General features: G+C 39.4%; 3 protein-coding genes across 22 annotated transcripts in view; 1 reads left to right on the top strand and 2 right to left on the bottom strand.

The window, feature by feature from the left end:
• The window catches only part of EPM2A (EPM2A glucan phosphatase, laforin), a 116,121-nt gene extending 98,919 nt beyond the window's left edge, over nucleotides 1-17,202 (bottom strand). Inside the window, exon 1 of the mRNA XM_074333685.2 lies at nucleotides 17,069-17,202. The gene's annotated coding sequence lies outside the window, so the exon portion shown is untranslated. The remainder of the gene's footprint in view (nucleotides 1-17,068) is intronic.
• On the bottom strand, nucleotides 273-17,203 carry FBXO30 (F-box protein 30). Its single transcript, XM_074333683.2, has 3 exons — nucleotides 17,069-17,203; nucleotides 6,921-8,961; nucleotides 273-2,418 (listed from the first exon to the last, which is right to left on the bottom strand). The coding sequence occupies exons 2-3, from the start codon at nucleotides 8,946-8,948 to the stop codon at nucleotides 2,215-2,217; spliced, it is 2,232 nt and encodes a 743-aa protein (XP_074189784.2). The 5' UTR covers nucleotides 8,949-8,961; nucleotides 17,069-17,203; the 3' UTR covers nucleotides 273-2,214.
• A 170-nt stretch (nucleotides 17,204-17,373) lies between these two features.
• LOC109454099 (uncharacterized) overlaps nucleotides 17,374-18,177 on the top strand; it is a 35,052-nt gene continuing 34,248 nt past the window's right edge. For 15 of the 20 annotated variants that reach the window (XR_012496776.2, XR_012496778.2, XR_016020169.1 and 12 more), the window contains exon 1: nucleotides 17,374-18,166. The gene's annotated coding sequence lies outside the window, so the exon portion shown is untranslated. The remainder of the gene's footprint in view (nucleotides 18,167-18,177) is intronic. The other 5 variants (XR_012496779.2, XM_088795409.1, XR_012496775.2 and 2 more) reach the window with 3 other exon arrangements.

Genomic DNA, 18,177 nt, shown 5'->3' with positions numbered 1-18,177 from the left:
CCCCCATTCCTCAGCCTTTCAATGGTCCTAGGTGGGACTACTTTCAAGAAGACACTGAGGGGACAAAGAAAGCTAACTACTGAGTGTTCCATTTTAAAAAAGAAGTTTAATGCTCACCAGGAAAACATGGGTGAGCAATGATCAACAAGCAACCCCTACAACATGCAGAAATCCCCTCGATAGAAACAAGATGACTGTGTTTGGAATTTGTCAAAACAACTACTAAAATTTTATTTAAATGAAAGTTTTTCTTTTTAAGTTACTGAGCCATATGAAGGGAAAATATTACTTTTATTAGAATTTGAACAAATGTTCCACAAAGAACACATTTTAACAAAATGGTATGGTGGCATAACAAACAAAAAAGAAAATACCCAAAGATGTGTAAAAGAAATATCAGGCGGAAAATGTTAACTATCTCACGAGCCAGTACGGAAACAAGAAGTCTACACTTAAAAACCAAGGATTTTAAAAAGCACAACCATAAAACAAAAACTTAATGTTTGTGCTATCCTAACCAGACACACATTCTTCAGCAAAACTTTAAAAGGCAGTTATATTTTACAGTATTTGATAATCTTATTTCTGACTTTCCACAGAAATAGCGACTGTTTGTGTCATTCAATCTCACAGTTGAAAAAGAAAGTTTAAGCACTAAAAAACAAGTATTCTACTCATTAAAATGACAGGTGAGGCAAAACAATTGATTAGTCTTTAGTGCTATTATTTTTCAACTGTAATAAGGACTTGATCCAACCAAAGCAAGTCTTAAGCAGTTCTGAATTCTTTTCTAATGCCCAAGGAACGCCTCTGCCCAGCCTGGTTGCCATATATGGGAATCAAGAACCTCGTAACAGTAGAGCACGCCCAGGGACAAATGTAGGTGGAGACAAAACAGAGTCTTGATATTTATAACGAGGTCACTTGTCACCATTTCAGACTACCAAATGCCAGAAGTTACTTAAAACAAATTATTTAAGCACATGTCCCCATCTTTGCAATTTATTTCTAAATACGGGTATGTTCATTTTTTAAAAAAACTGATCACATCAGGTTAATAATAGTATTCGTAAACTTGAACACTATACTAAAATAGCTCAAGAACAGGTCTTTGAATAGTTTTCCGTTAGATCTCAATCCTTACACAAAGATGAAATTCGTACTTTTTTTGGTAGAGAAGTCTATAGGAAATTAACCTGGACATGTTTTAGAGATTGTCAACCATGACAGGTTTCTGCATTTTAAGATTGTCATCTTACAAAGATACCAAATTTCACATTTTTAAATGTCTTAAAACATAGTTGTGATAAACATCAAAAGGCAAAAATTGTAAATGCTTATGAAAACAGTTAAGCCCTTTGCATTCTGAATAGTTGAAATTTATTTACACAGTATGTCCAATTCAAACTTAAAATGAGGTATATTTTCTTCTCCACAAATATCACAGACCTAGCAAATACCTTGAACAGTTTCCAATTAAAATAAATTCACAGGCTTTTTGTTTGTCTTTGCTTTAACCTGTCGTATAACACATTGCCATGAGTCTTTGGATGTGGCGTCTAACAAAGAAGAAAGTTGCACATGGACACTCTCTAAATCGGAGTTGTAAATACATAAGGTGAAAACATCTTTGTGAATTATTTTTAAAACATGATAAATGGCATTACCAACCATGATATTAAATATTATGTAAGTACAGAGATCATCTATGTATCAACAATTGTATTAGGGAGCACTAGAAAATAAAATCTTTATGATGATCTTAAGGAAGTGCTTAAGCAACTGAATTTTTTAATCTGAAAAACCTATGCTGCAAAAATTTGAATCAAAATTTTACTTTTTGAATGCATGGGTTGCAACCCACAGAAAACATGAGGAATATATTGTTTGGTCAGGATCTTGTTAGTTTAAGAAGTAAAAGATTTTAGAACCAAAATATGCACACCATTAAAAATACTAATTCTGATAATTATGTAGCTAAAAATTCAATCACCCTGTCCAGCAAGTTCCAAAAATTTCACACATTTCAAACATTAAGGCAACTTTTCCCCAACTAAACAGTACTTTATAAAAATATATGTCACTTCAAAACATTATATACACAGTGACAATAAATTTAGCTAGTTGTAATCTTTAATACATTAATAAAGTGTCACATGTTACAAAGAAATTATACTAGGTGCTTGCATGTATGTGCAAGTGGAGTTATAGTTTTTAAAGTACAGGTTTTAAAACTGAGCGAAGTGAACGTCCTTCTTTCGTGAGTTCTCGTGTCACACACATACATGGCAATGGGATGGCTTCCTCCCGTTTCTCTACAATATTGTAACTGCATTTCTTCAAGTGGTCAGCCATGCTTAGGATGTCAGCAAACTTCCATTCATTAACAGAACAAAACGCCGTACTGAATCGCCATACCTAAAAGAAAATTCTACTTCAGATTTAAACAAGTCAATTTATACAAGTATCAAAACACACCTTTTCCTCTAACTCTATACATTTCTACTGTTAGAGAAACATTCAATATAGAGTTTCAAGTAGTTAGCTACATAATTGAAATAATAAATCCATTTGGATACGAATGTTTATCAAATATTTTTACGATAAATCACTTCTTTGACATGACTTCAATAACCAAAAAAACAAAAATCAACATTAAAAATCACATCCAACCTTGCTTATTAAGCAATTAAAAAAAACAAAACCATAACCTCACGAATTCAGAACTATTTCCTAAAATAATACATAATGCACACTATTCTTCATCCTATCCAATTGGCAATATAGACTATCCATAGCCTGAAGATACACACAATACAAGTATTATTTTTGTTCTCCAAGTTTTTGTTCCATTCCTATTATACTATATGAAGCATACTAAAAAATACTGTAGAATATTGTGCCAAGGTACCTTATCTTTCCACTATATATAAGTACTAAAGATACTTCGTAGTATTGAAGAATACAGGTGCTTCGATGTGTTCAAAAACTTTCTGAAAATTTACATAGAACAAACTTTTCTAAAGTGAGTCTTATTTTACTTCCTATCATATTCACCTGCTATCCCTGTTCTTGCACCTGCAGGTAAAAATGTGGGCTACTTCCCCTTTGGCCCACTCAGCAGCTCCAAGTCCCAAGGAAGCACTGTCATCTTATTAGTCTGGCAATGATTGTTACGGCCCCCTCACATCTTTACAACTGCACACACAAAGCTACTTGCACATGGCTAATAAGCTTGCATACAACAGCACAGGCCTGGGTAACAAGCAGGAGTGGGACAGGACGGGCCTGGGCATCCGAGCTAAGCTCCGCTGAGGTAATGCCTGGTCAGAGACCACTGACTCCATGGTGAAACAGCAGGTACGCTAGAAAGTAGCCGTGGACTTGAGGGAGCCCTCAGAACTTCTCAGGAAAGGCTGGTAATGACTTCCGGGGTGGCCAGATGCCTTCGAATTCTGTGTGAACATGATTATTTTTCAGTTGGCAACAGAAGTCACCACTGTTGGGCACATGGGGCTTAGCTGTTATACTCCTGAGGGTTGTATCAGTTACCCTGGATGGAGTCATTTCCCAGCAGTCGGTGAAGGTCTAAAGAGTAGCTACCAATAGACATTTTAGATTACAATTCCCCACACCCACTAAACTACGGGAAGAAGTAGAGGAGTTTTTGCTAAGCTTCAGCAGAAATAGTTAGCTGAAAGATTCAATGGTGGCAGACAGCCTCCCTACTTCCACACAGTTCGAGAGCCCGGTGAAACAAACTCAGGAAAAAAATGGATGGCTCCCACCTCCTGGTGACAAGCTTTCTTAGTAATGGGTCAATTTTGCATTCAAGTATCCATCAAGCATTTACTAATTGACTGCTATATGCAGGTACTATGCTAGGCATTAGATATTTTGGTTCCCCGAGTTTTGCTTCTCAAGAAAATTACAGTCTAATGAAAAAACTGACAATTTATCAGTGAATTTCAAAATAGCATGGTGAGTGCTTTAGTAGGGGTGTATGAAGTAGGGGTGTTTGAAGCAGGGGTTTACCAAGCAGGAGTATATGAAGTTGGGGTGTATGAAGTAGGGGTGTATAAAGTTAAGGGTGTATGGAGCAGGGGTACACCATGGGCACCACACAAACACAGAGCAGTGGGCCTCCTTGAATGCTTCAGAGTGGGGTTCCAGAAGGCTTAACTTGAGGAAGATCTTAAAAGGAAGCAGGATGTGGAAAGGAGTTGAAGATTACAACCTTCAAAGGCAGGTTTCCTAGGTCTGAATCCATAGATTCGTTAGAGAAGTTACTGACCCTCTCTAAACCTCAATTTCTTCATCCATAAAATAGAGACAGTAGATTAAATAAATTAACGAAAGTAAAATGCTTATTAGCACACTATCTAGCATACTGCAAGTGCTCAAATGTAGGTGTGAGGGATGGCATACTCAAAGGTCTTAAGGCAAGAAAGAAAACATCCGGCAGCCCAGTGGCTCAGGTGGTGGGAGCGCCGTGCTCCTAACACAGAAGGCCGGGTGGAGAGCAAGGTTCATAATACCAGCACGGGCCAGGGAGCTGCGTCCTATAACTAGACGGAGAAACGATGGCTTAAAACCCGGGGGGTGGGGTGGGGGGAGCAAAAAAAAAAGAAAACAAAATCAGGCAATATAGTCAACAATACCGTGTTTCCCCAAAAATAAAACCAAGCCGGACCATCAGCTTAAATGCATCTTTTGGTCTTATTTTACTATAAGACCCGGTCTTATACAATATAAGACTGGGTACAATAAAAGACCGGGTCTTATATTGATTTTTGCTCCAAAAGACACATTAGAGCTGATGGCCTGGCTAGGTCTTATTTTCGGGGAATAACTATGTATGGTGTCAGATGGGTATTAGATTTAGTGGGGTGATAATTTCCTAAGTTATATAAATGTCTAATCGCTATGTTGTTTACCTGAAACTAATATAATATTGTATGTCAACCGTAATTAAAAAATAAAAAGAATATTAAAATTAAAAGAAAACATCAGGCAACTGTAAATAAATCAATGTGAGTAGAATATAAAGTGATAAGAGGAAATGGAAGAGGGAAGCAAGGACAAGATTATAAGAAGTCTTAAATGTTTCATTAAGGACTGTCTCTATCCCAGGGCAAGAGACAAACATTTGAAGTTCTTAAGCACTGCAGCCTGAGAACTGAATTTAAGAAAATACTGTCCTTCTTGCTCTTTTGTAGAGAATAAGGGACACAGTTGGAACTAGAAACCCAGTTAGGAGGCAGCTGCAGTAATCCAGGAGAGAATTAAAGGTGGGAGTAAACTAAGGAAATAGCAGTGGAAACAGTAAAGCAAACCTAAGAGGTATGAAGAAGGGGGACTCGATAGGACTTTGTGACGACATGGATATGGAAATAAAGGGGACACAAGGGAATCAACCCTAACTCCCAAGTTCCTAGTTTAGGCAACTGGATAGATGATGATGCCATTTTCTGAGAATGAGAGAGGGAGAGAAGTGGAGTAGGCTGGACATGTTGAGCTTGATCAGTGTAAGATAATCAAGTGGAGATGTCCGGTAGATGCTGGTACATAACGGTCCGGAGTTCAAAGGAGAAAATGGCCAAAATAAAGATGTGTGAGTAATCTGTATGAATGATGGCAATTTAAACTCCAAGAGTACAAGAGTAGATAAGATTTTCTGCAGGAATAGAACTCCAGAAAATATTTCCCCTCACAGATCAATACTAGTGGGCAAGGACTAAAAAGGCCATACTCAGAATGTCCTACCCAAATGGAAGACACCAAATCATCTGGAAAATGAAAATACACACAAGCACACATGTATACACAGCAAGTATGAAACTCTGTGCCACCAAATTCCATTTAGAAAAAAAAGTCATAAAATAATCAGTGTGTTCATTCATTGGTCAAAGCCACAGGAGAACACAGAAGCAGATGTAGAATTCTGAAAAACTGGATTAATTAGTGAAAGTAAGAGAAAACCTAAGGGTGGCAAAAATAAAGTAGCTAAAAATTTGAACCCTCTGCAACCGATGTGAAGTTTGTCAAATTTTTCTCCAGTTTATAAAATGCATGGATTCACATTGTGATGGTTTTGAAATGAAAAACACCATCAATCAGATATTTGTAATACCTTCTTGTTTCTATTGCATACTACTTCAAACAGAAGCTGGGAAAAGTAGGGTATCACAGGAGGAAAAGGGCGGAGCCAGGATTTGTTCCCGGGTCTGCCTATCGCTAGCTCAAGCTTCCAAACTTCCCCACTCCCTCCCTTTTACTGTACTAAACCCAGATTCCCCACCAACAATACCAAATCCTATTTCCTTACTCTTATCTCACTTCAATCTAATACGTATCCATATCCGTCCATTTATGTCCTCTATACCCCAAATACTCCGTTGGTCTTAACAGTAGCAGTAGTTATCACTTTTTCTCATCTCTCCCAATTTAAGTTCTACCAGAAACAACCAAGTCCTAAAAAAGAAATTGCTAAAAATAGAAAGAAGCTGCCAATTGTAAGCAGTAAAACACTGTCTTCTTGCCTCCTCCCCCAGTGTCCTATAGTGAAAATGTTTCATATGGAGCCCAAATTTGAAGGTGGCTAACATGGCCTCAAACAAAGAGAGTTGCTACAGGAGAACTGAATGGGTAGAGAACTGCTCAACTGGAAAAAAGAGAAATGGCCTCTGCCGTATTAGATTAGAATCCGGTTCTAGGATGTGTGCAGTAAATATTTGATTACAACACAAAATTTTAACTATCCTAGTTTTTCATTAATTACTATTATAAAAAAAGAGTTGGATGTCATATTAAGTTTTAAAGGATAGTCAATTTCAAAAGACACTCATTTTATTAATTCAGCAACATCACTGCTTATTATATGTTAAGAAAGGGCTTGACACAGTTAAGGTTAAACTAACCTTTTCTTTGATCTGCCATGATGAGTTTCCTTCTGGGTACTTCCTTTTCCCCCACTGCAGTATGACCATTCCACGAGACTGAAGCAGACTGCCACACACGTCCCTCATTAACTTGGATACACACGAGAGCTGGCATAGGCTGAAGCCATCGAGAAACCCCGCAATATGTTGCAGAACCTCAAAAGGAAGACTACTCAGATGGTCACTATGTAATCCCAACACACAATTTCTAGCAGGCTCTACTAATACTGTAGAGACACATGGCTGAACTCCAAATGACCGCAAATGGCGGTCATGTATAATCTTTGCTCCTTGTGTTGATGGACAAAATCTACGCTGAGAATAGGTACAACCATAATATGCTAAAGGACACCTCTGTTCCATCCAGCCATTGAGTCCAGCATGAATGTCACCATGCACGTTCTTAAAATGTGAAGAAAATTCTCTTCTTCTAAATAACTGTCCACAAACAAATGTAAACATTGAACGCTGCTTGGGCTGGTACCTAGCGACACATTCCAACACTAAATCCAGCCCAAGCGTCTGAAAAGGACTTGGATTTGAAAGCTGTGGGTTGGCATGGTCACAAGCTGAAGCTGAAGCTATTTCCCCAACCATTGTATTTGTAGCTAAAATTGCAGATGGAAGTGAAAAAGTCTGAGTCCCAAAGTCAATGTGATAAACATCGACCATGCGACTATCAGATATACCCCTCCCACCTGGAGAATCTCCTAGACAAAACAGTAAGGCTGCTGTGATTAGATCTATTCCTTGGAGGCCCATTGGATCTTCTGCCACTTCCAAATCTGATGTATCTACTGCTTTGTCTTCCTTTGGTTTAGTCCAACATGAATTAGAAAGAAATTTGAATGAAGGAGGATGACTGAAAGATAAGACATCCACATTCCTCAAGTCCCCTAAGTCTACTTTCCTCCAACACAATTCCTCATCCTCACCATCAGGCATGAGGATTCGCTGAACTGTGCCGTTAGGCAAAGCATTAGATGGGATCACTTCCCTAAGTCGTGCTGCTACTGAAAGTGAACTGGAAGGTTGGGAAGTGCCATCTGACGCGACACATTCTCCATTCGTTAAGTTACTTTGTTTTGAATCATCATGTGAATTCTGGTTCTGGTCTATGACCTGTGTACATATATTTTCCAAAGGAAATCCATTACAAAGAGCAGAAGTGCCATGAGAACTGGTATTCAAGTCACATAATAAATCACTTGAACCATTTTGTTCAGACGGGGCATTCTGACATGCGTTGTTATGGTCAATTCCACCTACTGCTCCCATCTCATCCTCGTGAAGATGGTCCTGGTCTTTCAAGTTTCTATTCTGTAAGCTTTCTCTGGCATTTTGCTCTTCATTCATTTCATTTGGGGAAGCACTTAACATGCCAATGTCTCTTGTGGCGGTATTCAGGATATCTAAAGCAGCAGCCAAACTTCTGGTTGTTTCTACAGTAGCTTGATAAAGTGCACCATAAGATTCTTCATCAACAGACACCAAACCATTAGCATGTGGTATCTCTGGGACATTTGATTTAACTGATATTTGTTCTCTAGGTTCTGATACTTTATCAGTTGCTTTTGACATCATGGTGGCTACTTTCAGAGATTCTAAGAGCATCCTTTGGTCTTGAAGAGCCAAGGCCATATCTAATTGTGCCACTTCATCCACATCTCTGCTTAGATTTTCGTATGATTTCCGGTCTGCGTAACTAACCGGCCATCGGTTCCACTCCATAGTACAGCACACCACACTTGCTGGACACGTTTCTAGATGTTCAGCAACTTTATTTCGAGCCATTGTAAATGGACATCCAAAGTCACTATTTAAGCAAGGCACGCGTTCAAATGGACATAAGAGTCGATGCTCATCAGCTTTACAAGAATGGAAGACTGCTCCACAAACTAACGGACAACCAATCAAGTCACAAGAAATCCCAGGCTCTGGTCTGGTCATACACCGTCTACTGACACAATTCACGCAGTGCGAATGCTGCAGCTCCGCCTCCATCATGGCCACTCCAGCGCTAGTTGTTGAGATGGAAAAAAGATGAGAAGTTAGGCAAAGAATCATACATTTTTAAAAATTGTTTAATAATGTAAATCAAATTATAAAGGTATATTGGCTTATTTTAGAATGAGATACATAAAATATAAACATATTTAACAAGGTTATTTTATATATAAACAATGCATCTTGAAACAACTTAAGCTTTTCAACTAACAATTCAGTACTTTAGCTAAAATGTCATAAAAGTTCATTTTTATATACCATATAACAAGAAACAAGTTAGTATATACATAATGTATATATAAAAGAAGCAAGTTAATGTATATTTAACTCTTACATGTCAGAGAATGCTTTAGCTTTCACCTGTTTAATTTCAACTAAACTAATCCTGAAGTATCCCAAATTGCAGAGACCTCACCATATTCCTAAGAGAATAATCTGAATTTCACTAATATATCTAACTCAATGTTTATTAGATGTTCTTTTATTTCCTCTAAATGTATGAATTCATTTAAGATTTCATTTATTGTTTGTTCCTTCTACAGGTGCCTTAATAAATTCCACAGCAAATCAATAGAGTAAACCTTAATTAAAACATACAGAGAATTTACTCAGAAAAATATAAGTTCTAGCTCCAGTTCCATGGCTATAGGCAAATCACTTACTTCTAAGGGCCACAGTTTCCATTCATTCATTAAACATCTATTTATTGCTTAACTATTATGTACCAGACATGGCGTCTGACGTGGAAACATAAAGGTTAGTAAAACACGGTGTCTCCTTTTAAGGAGCTACAGCAGGAAGTCAGAGACAGTAAAACTCGTGTCATATTATTATGTGATCAGTATGACAGCAGTAAAATGGTAATACAGAGAAAATAATCAGTATTGGTAGGGGCTAAAGAAGAATTCAGAGTAAGTCTTGAAAGATGAAATGTCTTTTAAAGTGGGTAGGTTTGGAAAGAAAGGGAGGCATTCAATGCTGAAGTAAAAGCACAAGCAAATGTAGAAAAGCAAGAATGGGCAAATGATGTCCAGGGAACTCCAAGTTTCCTAGCATTACCTAGTCACAATGTGAAAATGCAAGGTGGCTGTGAGAGATGAGGCCAGACAGGAATAAGGCAAACCCTGAAGAGGGCATGAGATGCTACTCCGAGGAGTTCAGACCTTAACTGGAAATCACTGGGAGTTAAACGGAGAAATGGTATCTATAAAATAACACGAGGGAATTACAGATACCTAAGAGTCTTTCCTGCTTTTATCAAGAAAAGTTTAATATAAAAATAAGAGAAAGCATCAGCACAATATATTGATTCAATTATAATTACTGAACCTATTCAATGTCTTTTTTCTATATTTAACTTCTTTATTGGCTTGTTCCTACTAGCAGTAAAAACTTAAAAGACTATTTTACCTTTAAAAACCTAAATAATGAAGCAATATCCCCCCTTTTGCTACTATTTTTTTTCCTATTCGGTCAAGCTTTCAGAAGAAAAACAAAAAATTAACCCAAAAACCCTTCTAACCTCCCATATACTCTTCAGCCTCTAATCTGGCTTTTATTTTTACTACCACTCACAGTAAAACTGCACTCTCAGATTCTCAATGCTAAATCCAAAGGGTATTTTTTCCAGACTCTATCTTCCCTAGCCGTTATATCCTTATGTTGACTAATTCCTCCTTTTTGGAACTATTGTCTTTCCTTAGTTTTCATGATGTCACATTTCCCTGGTTTTCCTCCCACCTCTTTGGTTATTCCTTCAACTTTACTTCTAAAATACTACTCTTCTTCAGGGATCAATGTCATTTCATGATCATTCTACACATTCTCTCCCTGGGTGTTCTCCGTTTCACAAAAGCTTCAATTACCACCAATATGCGGAAAACTCATCCGTGCCTCCCACCCAGATCCCTCTTCCAAAGTTGAGATCTCTACAGCTAATTACTTATTATACATTTCTACTTGTATATGTCACAGGCAACTCATGTCAACATTTCCCAAGTTACATTATGTTGTAGTAGATAACAATTTTGTGGATAAAATGCTGATTATTAGCTTATTTTCTTCACTTCAGTGCATAAAAGATTGCTATTAGGTTGGTGCAAAAGTAACTGTGGTTTTTGCAATTATTAACGTTTTGAACCACAATTACTTTTGCACCAACCTAATAGTCACTACTGTAAACTAATTACTTGTCAAATTGCTATTTCTTTTTCTCCAGTGCAAGTTTGCTTTTCCTCAAACTAAAATAATAAAAGTCTACTGATTATTAATAGAGCTTTGTTGATTAAGCAGAAAAGTTATGAGTCGATATTATGGTGCTTAATGATGCAGGGGGTGAGAGGGAGGCACACACTTATCAACAAAACCGTATTTTTAAATTGTGTTTAAAAATTACAAATTATGAACTCAATATATTTTCGAATACTTAACCCCATAAATTGTATAGGTAAGGACAGAACCTATAAAGATAAATATGCTAAGAGTCATAATAGAAGAAATGATGGATTAATGATGGCAAACATTTCTAAATTAAGCAGAAATTCAAAACGAAACTTTAATAAGAATTAGGACACATTTTACTGCGTGATTAGATTGTGAAAACAGCAGTAGCTTTCTTATTTTGCAACCAGAATGAGTTCATCTCACGTGCTGAAAGTTATAAGCTTGACTGTTACTAAGAGAGAAACCTAAAAATATAAGCAGTTCCAACAGAAGTGACCACTGCTCTCAGAACTTGTAGAAACACTTTATGTTATGTGCATATCACATGACCACACCAGACAGAATACAACTCAGACAAGTCACTTAATTCAAAAGTGTTTAAAATAGCAACTGCTACAAACAACTGAGTTAAATGCAAAACAGCAATAACTCTGACAGGCAGTAGAAGGCTCTCAAGCTTCAAAATAAATAGCCTCTTGCACACTGTTCCATTCTGAATAACAAGTGTTAAAAAATAAAAACATCCACAGCAATGACTCCAAAATACTTACTATTCATTGCAGTAGACTTACAGAGAAGAACAAGAACGAGGGAACAGTAACTATGTACCTATTTTGTCTTTCTTTACATATGTCATGTCCTTAATGTCACAAGCCTCCTGAAAACCCAGAGGAAACTGAGGTCCAGAAAGGCTAAGAGACCTGTCCGAGGTCATCTACATAGTAAGTGGCAGAGCTAGGATTTAAATCTATATCTGATTGATGCACTTGGACAATAACAGATATGTTTACTTATGAAAGTTTAAGAAAATCAGGCAGCACTTCAGTAACTGATGATCCAATTGTAAGATGGTATTTGAGGAATGGAGATGACACAACTTTGCTTGTTGTTTATTCCAATACAATCACCCCTGTGGTCAAGAAAGACTTTTTGGTCCTTTCTAATTATAATAGCACAGTACTTTGCTTTAAATATAAATGTTTTAAATTATTTAAAAAAATAACTTACATTTATAATGTTCACTATAAACATATGGCACAATATAAATTTAACAATTCTCAAAATAGCTGTACAAAGGAATCAAGTTTAATTCCATGATACTGTTAAATATATTAAGAAATAAGAAAAGGCACTAGACAATACCCAAAGAGTATTCTGGGGCTACAACCCACAGTATCAGAACTTAAACTTCCAGAGCCATCCTCTTTCTAATCAAGGTGATTACTATCAAATTAAATATGCCTCTGTAAAGGATTTCATGTTGCTCACAAATCCTGTGAAACAGTCTGAAACATCAATCCCTTCTTTATCAGTTGAACAGTGACACAGCAGGCCCAGGAGAAAACATGTTGCTAAAATTGAGGCTTCAAGTTCAAGATGAGCTTAATTTAAAACTTCTCAATATTAAGGCTTTTTAAATGCTCTAGAAAGAGAATCTCAACATTCCAAACAACTGGAAAAAGTTTCATTAGACTAGAAAATATCTGTAAATGATTAAATGCTTTACAGTAGTTTCAATTTTCTCTAACAGAAATTCTTGGCAAACTATTACTCTACGGCTGACAAGCAATCCATAAAAATAGTTTTAAGACATGGCACTTTCCCATACAATGAAATGAGCCCTTGTTTTTGAAGGTTATTTCTATGCTTAAAGATATGCCCTCAAAATAGTGTTTCTTTATTTTTCCAAATTCATTAAAATGCATAATGCGATAAATCAATAAAACACTGCAAATTAGCACAATTTTAAAATATGCTAAGTCAAGTCACTCAAAGTACTGGACCCAACTTGCTGCCTCAGGCTTTTCTTCACACACACACACACACACACACACACACACACACGCACGCACGCACGCGCACACACACACACACCACACCTCTACCTTTCCCTCCCCAACTGCTGCCTCCATTCTTTGTCTCAGCTTCATCGTTACTTTTCCACATACCCAAAGGCAAGGACGGTATGGATCCCATATTGTGCTACATGCTCCCTACACATTGCCTTTTTCCTTGGTAATTATCCTGTTTAATCTCTGTCTCTACAGGAAAACTATAAACTCCATGAAGGAGGCAGGACCATCTCTGTCTCATTCATTCTTGAGTTCCCTATAGTCCCTAAAATTATACCTCAATTACAGCCTCACTTATCTTAAAAACATGAACAAATGAAAGATTTATAATACAAGAAATAAACAAATGGATTCCAAAACAAGATTCTTGATTTCATGGAAAACTACGTATTTCATGAAAAGATACAATCTTATAGATTTAGCATTAGACAATCAAACTGAATCAAAATTTTATAGCTGATATCTCACTGCATCAGTTATAAAAAGTCAATAGTTCTCAAACATTTATTGAGCACCCAGGTCATATGTCCTAGGCATTATATATAGAGTAAGACAAACTGTCCATCAATAAAAGCAAATCAAAGGGAAAAATGAAGTTAATTTCAATCTTTCATTATTTTAAAATCCTAAAAAAAATAGTATTAAAAGGGACAGAAGGGCACATTTACCTATACACTGCTCCACTATTTTAATCCCCTAATCAATGTTGCAGTCTGGTTACTGGTTTCTGACTATAGAGACATCAGATTCAAAAAGAAAAGCAAAGGTGGAGATGTCTGCACATGTGTAAGTGCCTAGGTAGGTATAGGGTAAGAAAAAGAAGCTCAAAAAAGGAAGTTGTATCAGCCTACTGCCTAATATTACAATTAATATGGTACTAGATGGACTAAAAGTCTACTTATGAAAATACTGCTTCAATGTAAAGCTGAATGGAACTATAGACAGACTTGTTCAACTCATTAACCATTACCAGTGAGTCTATGACTAAAATTTCAAATTACGCAATCAGTAATGAGCTCCTCCAGAGCGAGTCTCTTCCTTCTTGTATAGTACAAGGTACTACTACACAGTAAACAGAAACACTTGCTGGCTGATTTGCTGATCAGGTACACTAAGTTTTAAAAACTGCAATAAATCTATAACCTCAGTTGGACATCTTATTTCACTGGTTTAAAAAAAAAAGGGGTTGGGGCAAGATTGAAAGCCCAATATCATCACACTCCCTATTCAAAGCACACATCCTCCTGATGAGTCCAAACAGCTAAATGGGCTACACTGTATACATTCTTTTATTAAATTTCGGTTCTGACTTTTTATTTACAGAATGATGACCTAATTATATGGAAGTTTTTTTCAAGTTTTTAGCCTTCCAGTTATAGAATCAAAACATACCTCTTTCATTTCTAAATATGGTCATGAGTAACTTATTCCAAAGTGAAAGTTCTAACTACCTGCCATATTCTCCACTAAATATGCAAATGAAATTATTATAGACTTACATCAGAAATCAAAATAACAAATATTAATAAATATTTAAGACCAGAACCTATCTGAGTAGATACTCAAATAAAAGTAATCCACCCAAGGGGTGGAACTCAGCTTATTACAATGGGCAGCAAGGCACAGGGGAATGGGCTTCCAAAAAATCTCAGCTTTGTGACCTTCAGGTAATTAATTACTCCATTGTGAAAACAACCTAGAACTCTACAAAGGCTGGTTACTGTTATATGTGTGTCCAGTAGGATACAAACTGTTTTCCTCAGAAATTGGATGTACTTCACTTTACACAACAGCAACATTTACATACACAAAGGTGTATGTATAATTATTTTTTATATCAGGTCTTTTATACTTATAAAGTTTACTAAAAGTAATCATATGAGGAATGATCTAATGCTAACATTACCCACTCAAAAAAAAAAAAAAAAAAAGACACCCTTTTTATAAAAAATTTTCAGACTGGGTTTTAATTCAGGCATGCTTCTCTGTGTTTAACTATCCAGCTACCTACAATGTAAAAACCACTAATGAAAGGCCGATCTCACCTTTTTCATCAAACCAATTTTCAAATTAAATAATGTTTTATATAGCCTTTTGACTGAAGACTTTAATGTCAAAGAATTCTAGGAATACAATGTCATTCCAGAGCATATACGAACTCCTTTTGATGAAACAGGCAGTCATAAGAATTCAGTTAAAAGATGTACCCAAAACCATAAAGAACAGCATCTTATCCCATTAAAAGTCACATTTTGGTAACATCAAATAGTAAACACACATGAACCAATGCCTATTTTGGTGACCTCTCTAACCATCTGTTACCTCAAAATATGTATTATTGCTTCGTTAATAGTATATTTTATTAGGAAGCTTTGTGTTTAAAAAAAAAAGTCTCCAGTGCTAGACACGGAGAAATATTGAAGTTAAATACCCTAGTACACTTGGAATGCATAAAAGTTTGCCTGTATCGGAAACTTCAGTTCTCTGGTAACACAAAACTCCACCCACTAACATTTCCAGAATCACAAAATAAGCTATGTCACCGCATTCAAGTACCAGATAAAAACAAACTGGCAACTTAAAAAGTTTGCAAAACACCATGTTATCCCCAATTAAAATTCTGTAGTAAGAAACAGTGACTAAGCATAAAGAACAGTGATTCAGCGAAAAATCTCATCCTAAACAATCCAACCCTTAGAAAAAATCCTAAACGTACATTTTATCCTACCTACTCGAAAAAGGAAAAACTTTTGCTGCGTCAACAACTGGACTGCTTTGGAAAACCTTGACAAATATGAGCAAATGTAAAACCTGTTCATTTAATTTACTAGGTCTCTGAAGGACACAGCACACGACTGAAAGGCAGCAACCAGGAATTAAAGCTTAGAAAGTTTGGGTTTTTGTATTTAAAGAGTTTTAACTTAATGCACGCTGATATCAGAATGCCCATAAATAACTTCATCTTGGATCGGAGTCAACAAAGTAATTATGGAATAAAAGGTCAATTCCTTCCCAAGCATCTTTTATCTGAGGCTTACGACATGGCTCGGAAAGAAAAACAAGAGAGGGGCAGAGGGGACCGGAGTACCAGAGCCATGGTAAACAACACACTGCTCTGCCAGTCTCTATCCTCCCCAACACACACGTTAAACACATACTCGAAGGAGACTACTTTGAATTCAACGCGCACCGTGCCCCTTCCAAGCAATGCACTTGCACGCGACAGGGCACAGGCAACTTGGAAGTGGCCATACCCCTCGGATCTGTAAAATCAGGAAGTTCCCCTTTAATAAGGACTGAGGCTCAGCAAGACTCAGAGCTTCTCACTTCCATGAATGGAAAAGTTACCAACTTCACTCATCCCGTGGAGACAGTTGATGATGCCTCCCAGTCTTACTTTAACCCGTTTGTGACCCCCAAAGAACCCAAGTGTCTGAAAGGCAAAAGCAAAGAGAAGCCGGGTTTTCGAGGTTCGTCGGGTCTTCCGAGTGGAACTCCTGCTTCACCCCTCCCCACCACACCAACACCAAGGCAGGGGGACTCGGGGGTCAGCCCTCAGGGTGTGGGTCGCCATTTGCGGACCGCCTCTGCGGCTGGCCGGGCGGAGGATGGCCGCCGCCGCCCACGCCGCGCGCGGCCGCCCGCTTTGGCGCCAGGACCCCACCGGGCAGCACCCGGCCGTGTTTACTCCGGCCCAGGTCCGGCCCGCCGACCCCCACGGCCGCCTCCGCCCTGGCCGCGGGCCTCGCACGGCCCGGCCGCCGCCTTCATCCCCGGGGCACCCCTGGCCGTGTCGGCCTCCCCTGCGGGCCTCCTGACACTCACCGGCCGGCACGGCCGAACCGCGGCCCAGGCCCAGGCTGTCGTGGCCGTCGTGGCCCGCTGCTCCGCGCCGCCCCGGCGCCACTCCGCGCCCCACACGCCCGCGCGGTCCGCCCTTCTTCTTGCCTCTCTGCCCCGCCGGGCAGCGGCCTTTCCTCTCCTCTTCTCCAGCAGCTGCTGGGCCTGCTCCCCAGGAGGCCGCCCTCCTCGTGCGCCCCGCCCCCTCCGCGCCGCTCGCCCCGCCCCCTCCGCTCTGCTCCGCTCGCCCCGCCCACCCGGCCCCGCCAGGCCTCCGAGGCTGTGGCGGCGGCAGCAGCGGCGACCCGGCGGAAGCGCAGGCGTTGAGCCCGACGGAGACGCGCACGCTGAGCTTCGCGAGCACGCGCACGCCCCCACTCACACCTCAGGCGACGTGGCGGGGAGTGGGGCTTGGAGTACCCTACCTGCAAGGGGTTCCCACTTGGGCCCCGCCTGGCTCCTCCCCGGCAGTGATTCCAAGTCCTGCTCGATGTTAGACCCTTGGAAGGAATGCTAGACGGGTAGTGTTGGGAATTGGGGAAACAGGCCCAAGTAGAGTGACTCGGTTACCTCCCTAAATTGTAGAAGCAGCGCAAGTCCTTTAGCTCTCGGTGCGGTGCTCTAAGCGCAGGTCACAGTTAGGGTTCGGCTCTCGCTGAATCTGTAACGATCGCCGCCACAGGCCTGGCCGCCTGCTGGCCCGACGAGCCCGAGCGCTGTGACCTCGTGCCCTGACCCTGGTAGGGCTCTACCTGCTCCACGTGGACCTCAGCGCAGGAGTCACCGTCGCAGTGCTGTCCCCGAGCCCAGGCCGGGCAGTCCACCGGGAGCCCTGCTTCTCCGTGAGGGACAGGATTCTCCGCACAGACCACAGCGGTGAGGTTGTGTACACGGGAAGGGCGAAGCAATCTAGCAAGGAAGGTGGCTTGACGCCGCTTTTGCAGGCTGCTTTTACAGGTGACTGCCGACGGAAGAAATACCGCACGGCCATTGCAAAGAATTGGGCCCCTTACCCCGCTACTACCGCCAAGCCTTGGCCTAAGGTCGAGGGACAGGCGGGACAGTGATTCAGAGGGCTGAGTGGTGAGTGTCCC

The sequence above is a fragment of the Rhinolophus sinicus genome, chromosome 2 (genome assembly GCF_057876585.1).
Source record: "Rhinolophus sinicus isolate RSI-liver-muscle chromosome 2, RSI-T2T, whole genome shotgun sequence".
NCBI classification, from domain to species: Eukaryota; Metazoa; Chordata; class Mammalia; order Chiroptera; family Rhinolophidae; genus Rhinolophus; species Rhinolophus sinicus.
The sequence above is the reverse complement of the archived record's forward strand: the minus strand, read 5'-3'. Positions and strand labels throughout refer to the sequence as shown.